We start from the raw sequence: 22,347 nt of genomic DNA on the forward strand, positions 1-22,347 counted from the left end.
CTCTGAATATGTCATCCTACTGCCTTTTGGTCTCCATGGTTTCTGAGAAGAAACCTGCTGTTAATCTTACTATAAATAGACTTTAAATGTATCATTTTAAATGGCTATATAATGGGGCGCTTGGGTGGCTCAGTTGGTTAAGCGTCCAACTTCAGCTCAGGTCATGATCTTACGGTTTGTGGGTTCGAGTCCCTTGTCGGACTCTGTGCTGACAGCTCAGAGCCTGGAGCCTGCTTCAGATTCTGTGTCTCCCTCTCTCTGTGGCCCTCTGCTCACTCTGTCTCCCTCTCTCTCAGAAATAAAGAAAACATTAAAAACAATAAAAAAATTTAAAAAAATAAATGGCTCTATAATTTTGTCTTATAGATATACCATAATTTATTTAACTATTTCCTTGTAGCATTTAAATTTTTTGATGTTTATTTATTTTGAGGGAGAGAGCAGGGGAGGGGTAGGGCAAGAAGGAGAGAGAGAATCCCAAGAGAATCTGTGCACTCTCAGCACAGAGCCAGACATGGGGGTCGAGCCCATGAACCCTGAGATCATGACCTGAGCTGAAATCAAAAATCAGACAATCAACTGAGCCACCCAGGTGCCCCAGCATTTTAATTTTTATAAAGGTTTATGAATAAAGATATATATCCTAAGTGCTCCTTTTTCTGTGTCCCTCTTACCATGCCTTCTGCACATTGAGTGCAGATCTAAGTTATGAGCAATGATAACTCAGGAGATGGGGATGAACAGGTGTGGAAAAAATCATGACAGACTTCTGGGAAAGCCTTGTGTGAAAAAGGCATAAATATTCCAGGTATTTTGGAGCTCTTGGAATCACAATATGGGTAAGTGACAGTCTGCATTAAAGCACCCTCCTCCCCCCATTCTGTAACTTGTAAGATGACTAACAGAACTTTAGCCACTTTTAAATAGCCAGGAGAGGCATGTGGTAAAGGACTCAAACTCATTCTCTTGTGTGGATTGAGGTTGCTGCCTAATTTTTTTTCCTGTAATAGCTTTATTGAGATATAATTCAAATACCATATAATGCATTCATTTAAAGTGTATAACTGAGGGTTCCTGGCTGGCTCAATTGGTTAAGCGTCTGACTTTGGCTCTGGTCATGATCTCACAGTTCCTGAGTTCAAGCTCCTCATAGGGCTCTGCGCTGACAGCTTGGAGCCTGCTTTGGATTGTCTCCCTCACTCTCTCTGCCCCTCCTCTGCTCATGTTCTCTCTCTCTCAAAAATAAATAAATAAACATTAAAAAAAACATTGAAGGGGAGCCTGGGTGGCTCAGTCAGTTAACTATCTGACTTAAGCAGTTCATGGGTTCAAGTCCTGTATCAGGCTCTGTGCTGACAGCTCAGAGCCTGGAGCCTGCTTCGGATTCTGTGTCTCCCTCTCTCTCTGCCCCTTCCTTACTTGTGCTGTCTTTCTCTCTCAAAAATAAACATTTAAAAACTTTTTTAAAAAACATTTAAAAACAAAATGTACAACTGAGGGGTGCCTGGGTGGCTCAGTTGGTTGAGTGCCTGAATCTTGATCTCAGGGTTGTGAGTTTAAGCCCTGCATTAGGCTTCACGCTAGGCATGGAGCCTACTTAAAAAAAAATAAAGTATACAACTGAATGATATATTAGCATATTCACAGGACTGTGTAACCATTACCACAGTTGATTTTAGAACATTTTATTATCTCATAAAGAAAATTCATACCCCTTAGGAGTAACCCACGATCTCCCCTCTCCCCCAGTCCTAGGCAACCACTAATCTACTTTCTGTCTCTATGGGTTTGCCTGTTCTAGACATTTTATATACATAGAATCATACAGTATGTTGTCTTTTATGACTGGCTTCTATCACTTAGCATTATTGTTTTCATAGTTCACCTATGTTATAGCCTGTATCAGTACTTTATTCCTTTCTATGGCCAAATAATATTTCCTTGTATGGATATACCACATTGTCTTTATCCATTCATCAGTTGATGAACATGTGAGTTGTTTCTACTTTCTTGACTTTTATTGACAATGATGCTGGGAAAATTTGTGTACCATTTTGCGTGTGTGTGTGTACGTGTTGGCATGTTTTTTCTCTCAGGTATATATCCAGGAGTGGAATTGCTGGGTCATATGCTGACTCTATGTTTAAGCTTTGAGGCACTACCAAATTGTTGTCCAATGTGGCTGCACCATCTTATATTCCCACTAGCTATGTATGAGTGTTTTGAGTTCTTATCCTCCTAACACTTGTAATTGTGTGTCTGTTTATTATAGTCATCCTATTGGATGTGAGGTAGTATCTTGTTTTGGTTTTGATTTGCATTTTCTTGATGGCTAATGTTATTGAACATCTATTCATGTGCTTATTGGCTATTTTGTATCTCTATTTTAGAGAAATGTCTATTCAGATCCTTTGCCCATTTTTAAAAATTTTTTTTTTAATTTATTTATTTTTGAGAGAGACAGACAGAGTTTGAGTGGGGGAGGGGCAGAGAGAAAGGGAGACACAGAATCCTAAGTAGGCTCCAGGCTTTGAGCTGTCAGCACAGAGCCCGATATAGGGCTCAAATCCATGAGCTGTGAGATCATGATCTGAGCCGAAGTCAGAGGCTTAACCAACTGAACCACCCAGGTGCCCCTCCTTTGCCCATTTTTAATTGGATTGTCTTTTTATTACTGAGTTGTACAAAGTTCTTTATATATTCTACATATATGCTTTGCAAATATTCTCTCCTATTCTGTGGGTTTTCCTTTTAATTTCTCAGCTTCCTGGCTCTTTTAGGGCTCCATAAAACTGTTTTTGGAGAATATAAATTTTGTTGGCTGAAACAGATCATCATGGAGTCAGAGAAAAAAATGTGTGAGAAGGTAGAGATGTATTTCAACATGAAGACTTAGGGACAGCACAGCTCTGTTTATGTTGTTAACTTAAATAGAGGGTATGCACTAATTTGCCCTATAGAATTTTTTTTTTTCAAATTTATTTAAAGTGTCAGGGCACCTGGGTGGCTTAGTCGCTTAAGTGTCCAACTTCTGCTCAGGTCATGATCTCAGTGGTTCATGGGTTCAAGCCTCGCATGGGGCTCTATGCTGATGGCTCAGGGCCTGGAGCTTACCCCTCCCCCACTTGTGCTTTGTCTCTCTCTCTCTCTCTCTCTCTCCTTCAAAAATGAATAAACATTAAAAAATTTTATTTAAAGTGGCTTATTTATTTTGAGAGTAGGGGGAGGGGCAGAGAAAGGCAGAGAGAATCCCAAGTGGGCTCCATACTGTCAGCACAGAGCCTGATGCAGAGCTTGATCTCAGGAACCTTGAGATCGTGACCTGAGCCAAAATCAAGGGTCAGATGCTTAACCACCTGAGCCACCCAGGCATTTATTTGTTTTAAGAGAGAGAGAGTGTGTGTGCATTGCTCTGTAGAAACTCTTGAAACAGTGTTTTTGAGAGTGAGAAATCCAGAGGAATGCTCCCCTTTACATGCTGTATCATTCTAATGACCTTTATGCCTTCACACTTTCATAGGCTCAAATTGGCTTCCCAGAAGTCAAACTAGGACTCCTTCCTGGTGCAAGAGGAACCCAGCTTTTCCCCAGACTCATTGGAGTTCCTGCTGCACTTGATTTAATTACCTCAGGTCAGTATAAACCCCGTCAACAGCTGTCTACAGCAATTCGAGGAATTGAACTGAGATTTAGAGATGTTCTGGATTGACCATTATCTACTCAAGTAATCCTAAGAGGATACTTTAATCTCTTTCACTATCAACTTTCTCATCTGTAAAATGGAAGGAGTACTTTTCCTGAGAGCTTCTCAGACATTACCATGAAGATCAGATATAAGTGCCTTCCAAAAAAATTTTTTTAACATTTATTCATTTTTGAGAGACAGAGAGAGACAGAGTGTGAGCAGAGGAGGGACAGAGAGAGGGAGACAAAGCATCTGAAGCAGGCTCCAGGCTTTGAGCTGTCAGCACAGAGCCCATCATGTGGCTTGAACCCATGAACCAAGAGATCATGACCTGAGCCGAAGTTGGTCACTTAACTGACTGAGCCACCCAGGTGTCCCATGTGCCTTCTAAATGGAAGTGTTTCCAGGGCACTAATTATATGTAAGATTTTATTATAGCTCATGTGTCCATGCATAGACACTTGTATTCATGTAGGGTGCATTATATTCAGACTCAATTTAGAAATTATAATGTAAATGAGAATTAAAACCAGAATTGTCATGGAAATGTTTGAAGTTGTAGTGTGGAAATGACTGAATTTTTCATTTCCCAAATATTAAGGTATTAGCTACAAATAGAAGTTCTCTTTCAGTAGGGAAGGTGAACTATGGAACAATAGAAAACATTTAGAGATCCTGGATTTACCAAATCCTATAAGACTTATAAAGAGATTTCCAGTTGAAGTAAGGTTGCAAGAAAGGGTAATGTTTTGACTGACAGTGTTTCTTCTCTCTGTTATTATGTGGGTCAGGAATTTGGGACCAGCTTACTTGGACTCTAGCGCAGGATTTCTCATGAAGTTGTAGTCAAGACATTAATTAGAGCTGTAGTTGTCTGAAAACTTGAGTGGGGCTGAAGGGTCTACTTCCAAGACGGCTCCCTCACATGGATGGCTAGTTGGTGCTGACTGTTGGCATTTCTTCTACACAAAGACCTCTCCCTAAAGCTGTGTAAGTGTCTTCACAACATAGAAGCTGACTTCCTCTGGACTGAGATCCAAGAGAGAGCAAGGCAATAGCTGCAATATCTTTTAGGACCTAGCTTTGGAGTTATGCACGATCTTTTCTGATTGATTACGTATTATGTATACACGTATACATATATATATATGTATATATAATATTGTATTATGTATATAATCATATTATGTATATAATCATAATGTATATATGATATTGATTATATAGGTCTTCACTATTCAACATGGGAGGGGGCTTGAACACCAAGAGGTGAAACTCACTGGAGTCACTTTGGAGGCTAGCTACCACAACTTGACTCACATATGTCTACCTATTATGTAAGTAATATATATATGTATATATACATATATATAAACATAAAACATAAAGTGGAAATATAAAATGTTAGAGGTGGAGGGGTAGATAATATTTTAATATAAAATGCTAGAGATGGAGGGGTTGAAAAGTCTCTTTTACTAAGTGACATCTGAGTAAAGACCTGAAAGAGGTGAGGAGGCTTATTATGCAAATATCTGGAGAAATTTATTCCATGTGGAGAAAATAGCAAATGCAAAGCCCTGAGGCTGCAGGATACTTGGAAGTTTCAAAGAAAAGCAAGAAGGTGGATACAGCAGAGTGAAGTAAGAAAGGGGAAGAGAAGTAGGGGATGAAGTAACATCATGTAGGTCTTTGAAGAATATAGAAAGATGTTTGACTTTTCTTCTAAATGAGGTAGAAAGGCATTGGAGTGTTTTGAACAGAGGAGTCACATGCTCTCATTTGTTTTTTAAAGGATCACCCTGACTGTTGAAAGTACATTAGAGATAAGGCAGGCACAGGAGGGCTGATTAGAAGCCTGCTGCAGTCATCCAAGGGACAGATGATGAGAGCTGGGACCTGAGGGGTAGCAATGTAAACGGTGAATCATGGTCAAATTTGGCATATTTTATGAGGGTAGAGCCAGCAGGATTTTGTGATTTATCAGAAAAGTGAGATGTGCAAGGAAGAGGAGAGCAAAGGATGGTTCTAATGACCTGGGCAGCTGGAAGGATGGTGCCATTCTTGAGGTGGAGATTGCTACTGGCAGAGCAGGTTGTAAGGATGAATCACAAGAGCTCAGCTAGGGGCATGTTAAGTTTGAGGTCTATTAGACATCCAGGTGGAGACATCAAGTAGACAGTTGGACAGACTGGCCTGGAGTTTAGAAGAGAGGTCTTCTGATCTCTCTTTCTCCATTTTCTCAACAGAAAACTACATGGTTCCTTTGAGGAATAATGAAATCACATGACATGCCTCTGGTACACTACCTAGCACATAGAAGACATTTTATAAATGGTAACTGTGATAGGCAGAGTAATGCCCCTCCCCCAAAGTTGTCTGTGTCCCAATCCCCAGAACCAGTACATATAATACCTCACATTTCAAAAGCAACATTGCACATGTGATTAAATTAAGGATCTTAAACTGGTAGGTTATTTTGGATTTTCCAGGTTGTCCCAGTTCATCACAAAGGCCCTTAGAAGAGGAAGGCAGGAGGTCAGAGAGGAGGCAAGATGCTACCAGCTGGCTCTGAAGATTGAGGAAGTGGCCACAAGCTAAGCAATGCAGGCAGCCTCTAGAGGCGGGAAAAGACAATGCAATAGATTCTTCCTTAGAGCCTCCAGAGGGAACACAATTTTGCTGACCTATTTTAGATTTCTGATATCCTAAACTAAGATAATAAATGTGTGTTGTTTTAAGCTGCTCTGTTTGTGGGAATTTGCATAAGAAACTAATACAGTAGCTATTAATAACGATGCTATTATGACAGTTGCTGTTCGGTTTGGCAGGTTTTTTTCTAACCGAGTATGCTAAAAAAATTGTTATTGAAAGTTGGAGCTCCCCTACTGATGTTAATGTTGTAAAAACACCAGCTTTGTAGGCACTGTCCCCATAGGAAGTTAACGAGTAAACAGATTTAGATTAAATTAATAAGTAAATAGCTAACCTTCTCTGATCTGAAAACCATTAGAGAGGCAAATTTGGAAAGTAGAGCAATTATAGCAGTCACCATTGCTTTTCCACAGTTCCCTGAAAACGCTACCTGGAAACAGTCGAATCTTTAGCAGTAACCACAAAAGATATTCTAGAGCACCTTGCAATTCATTCCCTGTTGTTCTTTGTCCAGTCAGGTGACAAGAACTAAAGTGCCCTGTTCTTGCTTCTGTTTCATTTTTTAGGGCTTGTCCTCCTTGTTCACTGAACAGCATAGAAAATCCCTGCTCTGTTCTCACAGAGCTTTGCTCCAGCCCATGAATTTCTTTTTTTTTTCTTAAATAGTTTATTGTCAAGTTGGTTTCCATATAACACCCAGTGCTCATCCCTACAAGTGCCCTCCCCCATGCCCATCACCCCCCTTCCCCTCCCCCCCACTCCCATCAACCCTCAGTTTGTTCTCGGTATTCAAGAGTCTCCATGGTTTGCCTCCCTCCCACTCCCCAACTATTTTCCCCCTTCTTCTCCCCCATGGTCCTCCATTAACTTCCTCCTAATCCACCTATGTGTGCAAACATCAGCCCATGAATTTCTTTATGGTCATTCCCAGGACAGGGATACATCCAGGCTCTACACTCTGAGGAGACACCTCTTACCACCTAGAATAGTGGGAGAGAAGTTGTGAGTGGCATCTGTATCCTACCTGCCTTTCAGATGGGTTATGTTCAGGTGAGTTTTCTCTATACTTGAGCAAGATGTTGAGGGTGAATTTTAGTAGCCAGGGCTCCTAGGCAGTAATAATATATATCAACAAGTATCATTCTGTGACTAAAACAAACAAAAAAACTTAACACTAAACCCAAAACCTGTGAAGATATTCTGTGACTTTAAGAGAGTGAAACATTAATATGAAACAGATTAAAGAAAATGACAATTTTAGAAGATATTCTAAATTAGAAAAGAACATCTTTTATTTGTTAAATAGGAACATACCATCTAAAAGCAAAACATTAGCCCAAATAACTTCTTTTTGAAGCAATAAAAAGAAGATATGATTAAACAGACAACTCAAGCAGCATCATGGGGGATAAACAGAGGCACATTTATGGAATTCTGTGAATTCATAAGAATTTAACAAAAAGATACATAAAATGTAAATGAATGCAGCATATATGGAAGGTGTGTAATCAGAGTCTCTGCTATGAATAATAAGAGCTGCCAAAGCATGAAGCAAAGAGGTGAGAAGCAGTTAACCAAAGGAAAAAATAGAAGAAACTCTTCAGATATGAAATGCAATCAGAGATTATATTTTCAACAAGCTCACCATTTTCCTGGAAAAACTGATGTGGAGATATCAACTCCCTGATGTATTTTGGTAAGGATTTTAAACTTCCAGGAAATGGAAACCTGCAAGCTTCCAAAGGATAAAAATAAAACAAAAGATTACTTTCAAAATAACTAAACTCACTCCAGCCACATATAAATGATAAATATATGGAACATTCATATATGACCCTGGTACCCATGCTCCAAGGTAGCGATAACATATATCAGATCAGATAATACATGGCCCTAGTACATGAATGTTCTATGCGTTGTCATACATTATTATCCCTACATTATTATCATTTTAAAGACTGCATAGAATCCTGGAATGTAGGGTCCTATTCTAGGTTTCTGTACAGTCTTTAAAATGATAATCTAAGTCAGGAGTTCTTAAAGTGTGGTCAAGGGACTCCTGGGTATGCTTAAGATCATTGGGGGCAGTTCATAAAGTCAGAGCTACTTTCATAACAATAGGACATTACCTACCTTTCTACTCATTCTCTCACACATGTATACCAGAACTTTCTAGAGATTATTGTGTGCCATGTGATGTCAGAACTGATAGAAAGCAGAAGCAGATATGAGAATCCAGTTGTCTTTTATTAAGCAAAATGTAAAACAATGACTCTCTTCTAACTGAACTTTCAAATTTTGAAAATATATTTTGCATGAAAATTTATTAATGTTAACATTAATGTTAACATTTATCATTGTTATTTTAGTATATGTGCTGCCGAAGCGAGCACATATCATTGTTATTTTAAAGTGATATAATAGAGGCGCCTGGGTGGCTTAGTCGGTTAAGCGTCCGACTTTNTTTTAAATGTTTAGTTTTGAGAGAGTGAGAGAGCACATGTGGGGGAGGGGCAGAGAGGGAGATACAGAATCCAAAGAAGGCTCCAGGCTCTGAGCTGTCAGGACAGAGCCCCACATGGGGCTCAAACTTACAAACCATGAGATCATGACCTGAGTCGGAGTTGGATGCTTAACCAACTGAGCCACCCAGGCACCCCAGTTTTAATTTCTAATGCAGTAAATGTCGATAGAAATAATCCACATAGGGGCGCCTGGGTGGCTCAGTCAGTTGAGTGTCCAACTTTGGCTCAGGTCATGATCTCATGGTTCGTGAGTTTGAGCCCCGTGTCGGGCTCTGTGCTGACAGCTCGGAGCCTGGAGCCTGCTTTGGATTCTGTGTCCCCCTCTCTCTCTACCCATCCCCCACTCACACTCTATCTCTCTCTCTGTCTCTCTCTCTCTCAAAAAAAAATAAACATTTAAAAAGTTAAAAAAAGAAATAATCCACATAAACAAAAGTTTTTTTGAGTCTTCCATTATTTTTTAGAAGGCAAGGGATCCTAAGATTAAAAATTTTGAGAATTACTAATTGAAATCTTTTTTTCTTAGACACAGAAACGACAATACAAAACTCGGTATACGTAGTCCAAATTAGAAAATAATATGAGCCTATGTGCATAAAAAAGTCTTCTTTTTCTCTTTCAAATCATGGGGAGGTGTTTTAAATCTTAGGAAAGAGTAGATAGAAAAACTAACTGTACTAAACTTCTTGTCTTAAATAAATTAAACTAGAAAGTATTTTAATTTACAATGTTATGATAAGTACACTTTTAAGAATATGCAGTATGGGGCGCCTGGGTGGCTCAGTTGGTTAAGCACCCGACTTTGGCTCAGGTCATGATCTCACGGTTTGTGGGTTTGGCCCCGTGTCAGGCTCTGTGCTGACAGCTAGCTCAGAGCCTGGAGCCTGTTTCAGATTCTGTGTCTCCCTCTCTCTATGACCCTCCCTTGCTCACGCTCTCTCTCTCTCTCTCTCAGAAATAAATAAAAACATTAAAAAAAAAAGAATATACAGTATGTTAAGTATCTAATGTCAGATTTTAAGATGATGCTTATAATCCAGCAGACACAGAAATTCAAAGCACAGAAGACAGTTCATTCTGCAAAAAATGAAATAGAAAGGAAGCAAAGCAAAATAAAATATAAGGGAAATTATAATAGTGTGAAATGAGTCTGTAAAGTCTAAGGTTTATAGAAATTGAAGCATGTGGGGGAATATTGAGGAATTTTGTGTCTGTTTTCATCATAAAATCTGGAAGGCAAGTGTATCTTGGGGGGAAATCAGGAAGAAATCTGGCTGCTTTGACAAAAAGAAATGAAGTGAACTAGGATTGCCTTTTCCAAAGCTCTGCTGCTTATAGAAATATCACTATTTTTAACCTGATGAAAAGAAGTAAAAACAGTAAGAATATGATGGATTTTGATTTGCATAGAAAAGGTCACAGTGAGTTAGAAGAAAACTAACAGAACCATACACCTATCTTTTTACATTGTCTGTACAATTTTAGGGGGACTTTAAAATGACATCTGGAAAGGATTCTATGTAGAAAAAAATCTTCTAAAGATTGGAAAAGAAGCCATGAAGAGCATTGGGATAAATTGAGATTACCCACTTTGGAGAAGTCTCTGCTTCAGTTACCCTGGGTCTCCTTATAGTAGCTCTAGGCAGGGGTCTATTAAAGTCCATTGGACAGAGGTTGTTGTTCACACTGAAGTAGAAAGAGAAAAAGTAAGTTCAAATCTGAGCCTGAATATTTGGGTTGTATGTACAGAGCTGTGTCTTTAGGCCCTTGAAACAATAAAAGTATCTAGAATCTCACTGACTCTTTAAGAACAGTAGTGATACACCTCCACTTTATTGAAATCCAGGCTAGAAGCAATCCTTACAGCTGAAGGAACTTTCAGTGCATCCTTTGGGTAGCTCATATTTCCTTCTCCCCAAAGTTCCTTTTAGTACTCAGGTTTCCATTTTCCACTTTGTCTACAGTTGGTGCCCTTAGCCTGGGCAGGCTGCAGGCGGGGCATTCACCCCTCACCCAAGTGATCTTTTACACAGGAGACTTGACCCCTGCAGCCACTCATCCACTCTTCACCACCTTCCTCACTCCAGGAGGATATCTGGGAGCCTGTTTTCAAAGGCACTTCCAGAAAACTAACCAAATAATATTGTTGCAGAGTGACCCCTGCCAAAATTCACTAAACTGCCTCTCTGATCAAGAAAACCCGTTTATAGCTCTCTGAAGCATCACTAAAAGCCAAGAATGGAGGGTTTGTCTCAAAGATGGCATCCACTAACGCTGTAAGAGCAGCAAGGACTATTGAATTATTGCCATCAAGACTGATTTGATGATCACTTTCACAAAGCAAGATGGTACTGGCAAGAAAGCAAGTCAGGTGTTATTGTTTCCTTACTTCTTGACCCTGTGATAAGGGATGCTTATATCACTTAAGTCTCTACTTCAGAAAATTCAGATTAATTTACATATTTACACCTGGTAATGAACTCAGTCATGATGCTCATCAAACTTTTTAACACCCTAAAGCTGCCATCCTATACTGGACGCTGCCAGTACCACCACTAGATGCTAGATGTTGCTATCTGCTGCTTAGTCTCATTACTCCAGGCTAAAAACCCTCTATGGAGCACTGCTTTCGCCAAACTTGGGGTCATGGGCCACACCCTAACTGCATGGACCTGAAGGAACAATTGTCTGATCACTTGTGCTTCCTTTTTAGCTTCTGCAATAAAACGCAGGGTCCAAAGCTCACACAATAGCAATTCCACAAGTTAGGGTAGGGTTGAGATGCCAGGTAGGCAAAAAATGACAGAAGCCCACCCATTTGTCCTGTGTAATTTTGATTATAACTTAAATAATGTCAACTTAATCATCAATTTCCCCATTTCCCCAACTATATTTATGTTTCAGGACTTCATCTTTTTGTTTTTGTTTTGTTTTGTTTTTCGTAATCAGTGTTGGTATGTATGTTGGTGTAAGATAGATACTGCTACTGCTTTGCTGTTACTACCTCTATTATTATTAGCAAAAAAAATCAATCATCTTTTATATAGAGATTTATAGTTAACAAATTGCTTCTATAGAGACTTCCAGACTATAAAGAAAATGTATTATTCTCACTTGATACTCAGAATTACCAAGGTAAGCACAATTATTCCCATTTACCTAGGAGAAGGGTGTGGTCCCTCCTGTACAATTCATCATCACACAAATAGTAGGAGGTAGAGCTGAAGCTTGAACTAAGTTACCTCTGCAGTGACCGGTCTACTACTTTCTTCTGTGTTGCTTACTTATTTCATTTATTAATAGATGTTTGTATCCAGGACAGATAACCTTCCTTACCAGAGAGAGTAATGCTTTTACTTTAATTTCACATCGTCCTCTGGGTTTATTTTGTTTTGTTTTAGGAAGACAAATTTTGGCAGATGAAGCACTCAAGCTGGGCATTCTAGATGAAATTGTGAACTCAGACCCGGTTGAAGAAGCAATCAAATTTGCCCAGAGAATTTCTGGTAAGAAGATAATAATGAAAATAGCACAAGTTTGGAAACAAGCTAAACTTTCATTTTAGTATGGAATTCCATGAATATATTATGGTACATCCATGTGATAGAATAGGATACAGCTTTAAATTCAATGAGAAACTCTACGTATTGATTTGGTATGAATGCCACAATCTATTGTCCTCTTAAGTGAAAAGCATCACTGTGTACAGTGGTTCACCATTTGTGCAAAAAGAAAAGGGAGATAGGACTGAATGTCTATATGGGGAGAATGTATATATGTAACTGTTCTTCTACATATAAGATATTTATGTAAAGATTCACAAGAAATGGTTAATGGTGGCCTCCTGGAATGGGGCTGGTCAGCCAGGGAAGACATTGAAAGAAGACTTTTCATTGTTTACCATTTTGAACCTTTTGAATTTGTTTTGAAATAATGTATTTTCTGTAAGAAATAATTAAAATGAAAACAAGCAAATATTTCAGCAATTAGAAACAAGCCTCTCTAATTTACCGCAATAAATCCATAGTTAGGTCTCAGTGAGCTTGTATTTTCTTTCTGTCACTGGTTTCTCATTTAGTGGGTTCATGGCATCCCTTTAAAAGTTCTTTGGATGGGCGCCTGGGTGGCTTAGTCGGTTAAGCGTCCGACTTTCGCTTAGGTCATGATCTCGTGGTTCGTGGGTTCGAGCCCCGCGTCGGGCTCTGTGCTGACTGCCAGCTCGGAGCCTGGAGCCTGTTTCAGTCTGTGACTCCCTCTCTCTGACCCTCCCCTGTTCACGCTGTCTCTCTCTCTCTCCCCTAGAAATAAATAAAAAACATTAAAAAAAAAAAGTTCTTTGGAGTGGCACTATTCCTTTTCAATTTATGGAGATCAGCAGCAAGATGGAGAGGGTTAAAGAGTGCCAGAAAAAATAATTGGGAGCCGTGTTGGATCACAGGCCGAGCAGCATGCTCACCTCTCTGCTTGGTGGTAGGCAATGGCTCAGTGTCACTCAAAGGCATTGCTTTGAAAAAGTCATTCTTTTGTCGACACCAGCAGGGACCAAACACTTCCCTGAAATAATCATTTTGTACCTCTAGCCAGTTGCTGTTTCAATGCAACAGGAAAAGCCTGAATTGGAGAAGCCAGGGACCAGAGAGAGAAAATCCTGGTGACTCATAAAGAGAATCAGCAAGTCTTTGCCCAAAAGGGAGTGAGTTTTCTGGTATCTTTCTCTGCCTTCCAGTCTTCACCAACTTTTCATCGCTGATTTCATTGTGCCTCCTGGCAGAGCGTATTGTTTTGTTAGCAGTCACTTGGCTGACAACAAGGGCTATTTGCATTTGGAGATCTGTACAAGATTTTTTGGTTTGAGGCTTGAGGTAGACTCATTCCTAACAGTTACACCCGTGGTTTAAGGTTGTAAAGAACTAAGTTTCCATAGGAAGTTCTTGTCCTTAACTGAATTCCCTAGCTTGAGATTTGAGAATTAAATAACTAAAAGAGATAGATGAGAATCATGGTCTAGTAAACTGTAAAATGGTCTGTTTTAATTTTTGTGATTTATTTAACTTAAAAAATATTTTTAAATTAGAAAACTAAACATTAAATTATTTTGTTTATAAAATTTATAAATTGGTCTGCTCAATCTCAGTAACATTGCACAGTTTGTCCACTTGGTGGCATCCAAATATTGAAAAGGAATCCTCTGCTTTATTTCTTTTTCCTTTCTTTTTTTTTTTTTAGGAATCATCCATTTTAAAATTTAACAATTCACCTGTTAACAGTAGGGAAATGGTTTGGGGCTTTGGGAAATTACGTATAACTATTTTAAATTATAATTATGAAAACTATACAGAAATATGTAAAATTGTGGATAAAAATGTCTCAAATATAAATTTACATATATTCTATAATTATAACTACATGGAGTATGAATATAGCCAAAAATTTAAAGGAAGTATGCAAAAATGAAAATAATTTAATTTCTCTCAAAAAATTTCATAAGTAATCTTTGCTTCTGTGTTTATTTTTTCCAGCTTTATTGAGGTGTGCTGTACACACAATAAAATCTACCTATTTCAAGTATAAAGTTTGAAGAATTTTTATAATTATTTGTAGCTGTGTAATGACTATCACAATCGATATAAAGTTCTATTACCCTAAAAAATATTTTTATGCCTCTTTTCAGTAGATTCTCTTCCCTGCCCCTTGGCCACAGATAATCAATGACCTACTTTCTGTTACTATCGTTTTGGATTTTTAGAATTTCATGTAAAGTTGGAACCACAATATAGCATGTAGTCTTTTGTGTCTGACTCCTTTCACTTAGCATAATGTCTTTGGTGTTCATCCATGTTGTTTCACGTAATAATATTTCATTCTTTTTTTATTACCTGATAGTATTCCATAGTATGGATGTACCGCACATTGCTTATCCCATTTATCAGCTGATGGACATTTAGGTTGTTCTCACTTTGGACCTATACAGGTCTTTGTAAACATATTTCCCTTTCTCTGGAGTAAATACCTAAGAATAATGTTGCTGAGTTGTATAGTAGTATATATTTGGTTCTCAAATGCTTTTTAAACTTAATGGATAATGAAAAATTCACTAGTGAACTTGAAGATACTAGTTTTTGCCAAGCAAATTGGAAAAGAAAAATAATATGGCAAGATTGAGCTTAAACAAGCTCCTATTATACTGCTTGTAATACATCTCACCTAGAGGCAATTTGGCAGCTATTTATTGAGACTTGCTCACATCTTTTGACCTAGTATTTTTATTCTTAGGAATTTATCATAAAGAAATAATCACAGAAGTATACAAAGATTTGTGTACAGTGATACCCACTGAACCTTTATCATAGTAAAATATTGGAAATGACTCAAAAACCTAATTTAATTTTAGAGGATTAGTTATATAAAAGATGATAGGTCTCAATGAAGCAACCTGATCAGCCATTAAAACTCCATTTTTTTAAGAAAGTTGAAGAACTAGGGAAAATGCTTACAAGTAATACTAAGCAGAAAATAACCAGGTAGGAAATTGCACAAATGTGTATGTGTATGTCTTCAGGTCCATATTTGCATAAGAAAATTAATAAATTTTTATCACTGGTTGTATTAGGTGGTAGGTAATGAAGACTCCTGATTTAAAAAAAAAAAAAAGATTTATCTTTTCCTAATATCTGAGTCATTAAATTTACCCAAAGGAAAAATGGATGCCTGGCCAATGTGGAAGAGGTGCAGTCTGTAGAGAAATGAGCTTGGGATAGGTAGTTAGGAGAACTGGATTGTAGTCTCAACCTTCTGTAGATCTTAGTAAATTAGCTTTGGGAGTTTTATCAATAAAAGGAAAAGATTTAATAAAATTAGTTGTTTTCAGACCCTGTTCTGAGACCCCACAGGCTCCAATGGTTGAGCTCTAGTTTTTTGTTCTTGCTATAACCTGGGCAGCTCCACTGTGTCTCTTTTGGGGATTAAGGCTAAGAATCCTATGGAAAACTCTGGGAATTTTATTCATTTGTTGCTGTTGTCTTTAGAATGAATTCCTCTGTTTGGAAAGCTATGGATCCTTGGTGCTGCTTTGTAATAGGTAAATGCTAGAGATACAAGGTAGAGAAATAGTGCAGACCAACAAACGACTACCTGAAAGAATTGTGTGTACATTTGCCACTCATTATCTTACAAAATGCACAGCTAAGAGAGGCTTATTTATTTTGCCTTTCATTTCCATTTAAGGTCTTGTGTTTTTCCTTTTTTGTTGTTGTTCCAGGCTTTTTCCTCCTCCTCCTCCTCCTCCTCCTTCTCCTCCTCCATCTTTTTCTTCTTTTTGGTTTTTGCTTGCTTTTAAATATAGCTATGAGTATGTAGTTATTTGCCGGAACAAAAATGGTGGATTGACTTGAAAGAGAGGCTCCACAAATATCTTTTATAAATATATGTTTATATTTTATAAGAGGCATTTGTGAGTATACGAAAAACCACTGAAGTGTGAACTTTAAAATGGTGACTTTTACGGTATGTGATTTATACCTCAATTTTTAAAATACATGTAAAGTGATTGAGTTCTCCTGTCTCATTTGTAAAACTATTTCACTAATGCAGCTTATCCCCACTCCATCCCAGCAACTCACACCCCACGCTCCCACGCTCACTCCCACCCCCACTTCTCCCGGTGAAATGTTGATTTAAAAATAACATGGAAAAGATTAAGGAATTTCTTTAGTTTCAATTTCCAATGGTCAATGTTGCAATCAGCACTTTGGAACCAGTTATGGATGGGAGGGATTATAGGAGGTTAGCATATATCTAAAAATATGATTTGGGAAGTAGCCGCAAATTTCTCTGCAAACTTAACATGCATCCTGGAGAGTTGACTGTGGAAGTTAATTAGCTTCATGCATCTTAATGCTCTTGTTATATGAAGCTTCTCAAACTACTGCAGTGCAATGGGTTTAGCAGAGCAATTCCAAATTACTTGGCCAAACCAGATTGCTTTGCTAAACTGGGGAAGAGAGGGTCCTGTAAAATGCTATTTATTTGCACTTGCATTTGGCCAGCAGCCTGCTTATTTCCAGACTGAGTAAGAATTTCCTGTTCCCATGTGCATGTTTCTGGCGTGAAGCTGAAAGTGTGTGCTGTTATTCAAAGATGTGCACAGGGGACATCCAGCTGGGGGCCTCAACCTGTGAACCTGATGCTGTTTTTGTCCCTGTAATGAACACTGGTTCTGTTACCGTTACTGCACTGTGTTAGCCATTTTTAGCGATCCTAATGCTGCCTGAAGACTTTGGTCTGTTTATTCACTTCGATTTTGTGGCTTTAAACGAATCTTACTGGTTTCATCGTCTTTCTCTCCATTTTATCTTCTGCTTTTTTGTAATTTTTTTGCTCTCTGTGAACATTTGTATACACATGTCTCACAAGAGCAGAGTGACCCTGCCTCACATAGACAGCTGAAGCTCATGTCTAAATGGAGCTTCCTTTTTCTGTGATACCCAAGTTCTGTGGGTGACCTCCCACAAGACTGGAAAAGTGCAGTGGTTCTGTCTGTCCTTTGCAGAGCTTCTGTGACAAACACAGCTTACTTACTATTGATCAGAACTGGAGAAGAGACAGTCCTTTATGTCTTAGGTAACCATTTCTGTAAGTTGCATGTGTCTCTCTTTAAACGAGGCAGAGAATATCTTTCTGTCAATTTACCAGAGAGAAAAGAGGGAAAATAATCACTTCTTTTTTTCCTTTAGGAGTGTGATTTGCTTCTTTTTTTAAATCAAAACTTGAATATTCTGCCTTAGAATACCTGAAAGAATTAAGGGGGAAAAATGTGAATGGGTCAAGGAAATAATTCAATTATAAGCATATTTGAATCACTAATTAGTTCCTCCCCTCTGCATTTTCCTGGGCAGCAAATGTTGGTGCTGACCTGCCCTACTTGCCTCTCTTATTATGTAGGTACAGCTGAGTGGATTTAAAACTACCAGGATTTTCAAATAACCAGGCGTACAAGAAACCCACTCTGAAAACACCATACCTGTAGACCCAAAGGGGAAATTCTGAGTATATTTTGTTCTAACAGAACAAATTTGTAAGATAATAGCATCCTTTATAGTTACAGCAAAAGATGAGAAATTGAACGGGGAAAAAGCATCTATATTTGTGCCCTGATCCAAAACTCTCCAGTGGACATGCTCAGTTTGGCCATAGACTGGTCTGGACAAGTGCCATGGGTAGTTCCCAGAATGCCCATCTGCAGTCTGAGAGATTCTGAGTATCCCCAGGATAACAGCATTGTGCTGATCAGCAATAATTACTGCAGTAATTACTGCACACCATTAAGCAGGCCTTTCTTTCTTTTTTTCTCTCTGTTTCTGGCCCAGGACAAAGTTTGCCAGGAGCTGCAGCCGTCCTGGTTATACCGTGGCTGACCTAACGCTGTGCTCCTGGACTTTCCAGAGGCTACACCTTGAAATCAAGTGTTGAATTTTTTAAAATATTCATGTGTAGACCCCACCCTTAAATATTCTTAACTGAGACTGCAGTGGGACATGGGCACCTGAACTTTTTAAATTCCCCGGATAAAACTCTGAGGAGTACTATGGTGTTGACAATCAGTCCTAATCAGACTGATTAGGGAATCAGCATTAGGGAATGCTGGTAAGGTCACAAGGACACAGATCCAGCACTAAGATTATGTAGGTGCAGCTGAGTGGGTTTAAAGTTACCAAGACTTTAAGAGGCGCCTGGGTGGCTCGGTCGGTTAAGCGTCCGACTTTGGCTCGGGTCATGATCTCACGGTTCGTGGGTTCGAGCCCCGCGTCGGGCTCTGTGCTGCGTCGTCCAGCTCAGAGCCTGGAGCCTGCTTCAGATTCTGTATCTCCCTCTCTCCCTGACCCTCCCCTGCTCGTGCTTTCTCTCTCTTTCTCTCTCTCTCTCAGAAATAAATAAAACATTAAAAACATTTTAAATTACCAAGACTTTAAAACTACCGAATATATAAGAAACGCGTTTTGAAAATATCGTCACTGTCCCTGGCACAGAGTGCCCCAGCTACCTGTTTGTGCCACAACACTGACAGCTCAGCCCCCTTTCCTCTTCCACTTGGCCCTCCACATACTTGGCCCCTCTCTCTTCCCTCCTCTCCCCCCTGACCATTCCTGTCTTCCTTTCGGGGCCACTGGGAATTAAATCAGCTGTAGTCCCTGGAAAGGTCTCCATGCTTCTCTGCTGAGTTTGTCTTCCCATAAATCAAAGGCTAACACTTTGGATAATTGAGCAAATTGGAAACCTGTTGGGTGGAGTTCATGTCTTTCCAACAGTAGCAGAGCAAACAGGGACCATATGCTATATGTCCTTACCATATGTCTTCCTGTCCTTTCCTGAATCCTGTTATTAACAGAAAGCATTAATGAAAAAATCTATTGTTTTCAATTCTACTTAGTAATCAAGCATTAAGAAAGTATTATTGCCTCCTAGCTTAAAAAAAAATTGAGATTATACAATGCCTCACACGTGTGTATAGGGTTAAATCCAAGTCTTACTCTCCTGTGCACACACAATAACACACCAATGCCAGACAGGTTCACGTTCATACACCTATTTGTAGTGAAACTGCTTTATAAGCCCTGGTAGGTATTTTTGTCTAATTAACTGGAGTGTACCTTTCTGATATAATGGTGTAACTGTGAAGAGATGGCGGTACTTTAAAAAAAAAAAAAACGGTTTCTGGTATAGTGTTTTAGAAAACAGTTTTGACAATATAATTTGCCAAAATTACACATTTATTCTTTTTATTTGAAGATCTGATAATGTGTTTCTTTAAAAAATTTTTTTTTAATGTTTACTTGTGAGAAAGAGAGAGAGTGCAAGTGGGGAGGGACAGAGAGAGGGAGACACAAAACTGAAGCAGGCTCCAGGCTCTGAGCTGTCAGGAAAAAGCTGACATAGGGCTCCAACTCACAAACCATGAGATCATGATCTGAGCTGAAGTCAGATCATGACCTGAGCTGACTGAGACACCCAGGCACCCCAATGATAATGTCTTATTTCTGTGACATACATTTTAAAATTATGACTGATAACATTATAACAGGACATAACAGGTTTTTAGGAATTTTATGTAAGTATATTCTAATATATAATATAATGTTTCTCATACACATTTATTCTTTTATGCAAACTTTAGAATCATTCTGTTGAGTTATTTTTATTTTTATTATTATTGTTTTTTTTAAGTAGGCTCCATGACCAACATGGGGCTCAGTATTATGACCCTGAAATCAAAAATTACATGCTCTATTGGCTGAGCTAGCCAGGTTCCCCTGTTGAGTTATTTTTTTTAAAGTTTAGAACCACAAGGATTCTAATGAGAAATTCATATATTATATATGGACAATATTTATATTTTCTTGCTATTAAATGTTTATAACCAGAAACATGGAGTCACTCTCTTTATTAAGGTCTTATTATATGTTCTTCAATAAAATGGTGTATTTATATTCTTAAAGGTCTTGTATATTTCTTGATAAATTCATTTCTAGGCATTTTAAAAAACAGCTTTAATGAAGCATAATTCACTTTATAGAGTTGCATAACCATCCCCATTAATCAGTTTTAAGGGCTTGCCATTGCCCCCAAAATTTCCCTCAAGTCTTTTTGCAGCTTACCCCACTTCCACACCCCTGGCCTTAGGCAACCACTGATCGTTCCGTCTTTATAGATTTGCCTTTCTGGACATTTACTATGAATGGCATCATATATATGTAATTTTTTGTATCTGGCTTCTTTCAGTTTGTATGTTTTGAGGCTCATTGGAACTGTAGCATATATCAGTAGTTTGCCGATAGTATTTTGATTGCTGAATAGTATTCTAATGTATAGCTATGTTCTATTGTTCAGCTGTTGGCTGAAGGTCTCCTTCACTTCTTTGCCACATGGGCAAAGGGCAGCTCACACATGGCAGCTGGCCTCCATCAAAATGAACAAGTGAGAGAGCAAAAGATGGTGAACAAGACTGAAGCCAGAGTCTTTTTGTAACTGCATCTCAAAAATGACACCCCATTACTTAGGGATTACCTACCACATTGACTATGGTTTGTTTGTTTTTTTATCACTGTGGCTTTAATTTGCATTGCCTTAATGATTGATGATGTTGAATACCTTTTCACATATGTATTAGCCATTCATATATTCTCTTTGGTGAAATATCCACTCATATTTTTGCCCATTTAAATAATTGAGTTGTCTGCCTTCTTACTATTAAGAAACAAACATGTTTTAAATACTCTGGATACAAATACGTCATTTGATATTTGATTTGTAAATCATATTAGTTTTCTGTTGCTTTGATATCAATTACCGCAAGCTTTGTAGTTTAAACAACACAAATTTATTATCATACAGATCAATAGGTTAGAAATCTGGTAGGAGGTTCTCACTGGCCTAAAATCCAGTGTCTGCAGCTGTACTCCTTTCTGGAGGCTTTAGGGGAAAATCTGTCTCCTGCTCACTCAGGTTGTTGGCACAATTCAGTGTCTTGTGCTGTAGGACCAACATTTCCAAGTTCTTGCTGGTTGTAAATTCAAATGAATGGCTTAGAGGCCACTGAGTTCCTAGATTCTTGGCCTCTTACCTCCATCTTCAAAGCCACATCATCGAATCTTGGGGTCGAATCTTCCCCATGCTGCATCTCTCTGACCTTTCCTCCTCATCAATGTCTCTCTCAACACAGCTGGGAAAGGGTCTCCTCTTTTAAGGACTTGTGTGATTAGGTTGGGACATCTAGACAATAAAGGATAATTTCATCTCAGGTTTTTTAACATTAATCATATCTGTAGAGTCCCTTTGCCTTGTAGGGTTATATATGCATAGGTTCTAGGCATTAGGTAGTAGACATGGGGAAGGGGGCATTACTCTGCCTACCATACACATATTTCCGCCCAGTTTATGGCTTGTCATTTCATTTTCCTAATGGTGTTCTTTGAAGTACAACATCTTTAATTTTGATGAAGTCTGGTTTATTGATTTTTTTTCTTTCATGGATCATGATAAGAATATTCTGCCTAACCCGAGGTCCTGAAGACTTTCTGTTTTGTTCTACAGATTTTTATAGTTTTAGGTCTTCAATTTAGATTTATGATCCACTGTGAGTTAATTTTTGTATATGGCTCTAGGTAAGGATCTATTATTATTGTTTTGTTTTTTTTTTTTGCATGTATCTATCCAGTTATTTCAGCACCATTTATTGAAAAACTCTCCTTACTTTACTTGAATTGTTTTGGCACTTGTGTTGAAAATCAGTTGGTTNAAAAAGTAAAAAAAAAAAAGAAAATCAGTTGGTTCTAATTGTCAGGATTAAATTTCAAACATTCAGTTCTCTTCCACTGATTTGTATGTCTCTCCTTGTACCAATATAGCACTGCCTTCTTTCCTAGGTGTTTTTCAGTTTTTGTTACTGTTAGGAATGGAGTTAAGATTATTTTGAATCTAAAATATTCTTAA

The 22,347-nt window shown here is 38.4% G+C and overlaps 1 protein-coding gene across 1 annotated transcript in view; it reads left to right on the plus strand.

Moving 5' to 3' along the window:
* Nucleotides 1–22,347, plus strand: part of EHHADH (enoyl-CoA hydratase and 3-hydroxyacyl CoA dehydrogenase) — a 42,979-nt gene that overhangs the window by 9,143 nt on the left and 11,489 nt on the right. Inside the window, exons 3-4 of the mRNA XM_077754558.1 lie at nt 3,521–3,632; nt 12,264–12,368. Of these exons, the coding sequence (XP_077610684.1) occupies nt 3,521–3,632; nt 12,264–12,368 (217 nt within the window). The remainder of the gene's footprint in view (nt 1–3,520; nt 3,633–12,263; nt 12,369–22,347) is intronic.

The sequence above is a fragment of the Crocuta crocuta genome, unplaced genomic scaffold, assembly GCF_008692635.1.
Source record: "Crocuta crocuta isolate KB4526 unplaced genomic scaffold, BGI_CrCroc_1.0 scaffold70, whole genome shotgun sequence".
In the NCBI taxonomy this organism is placed as follows: domain Eukaryota; kingdom Metazoa; phylum Chordata; class Mammalia; order Carnivora; family Hyaenidae; genus Crocuta; species Crocuta crocuta.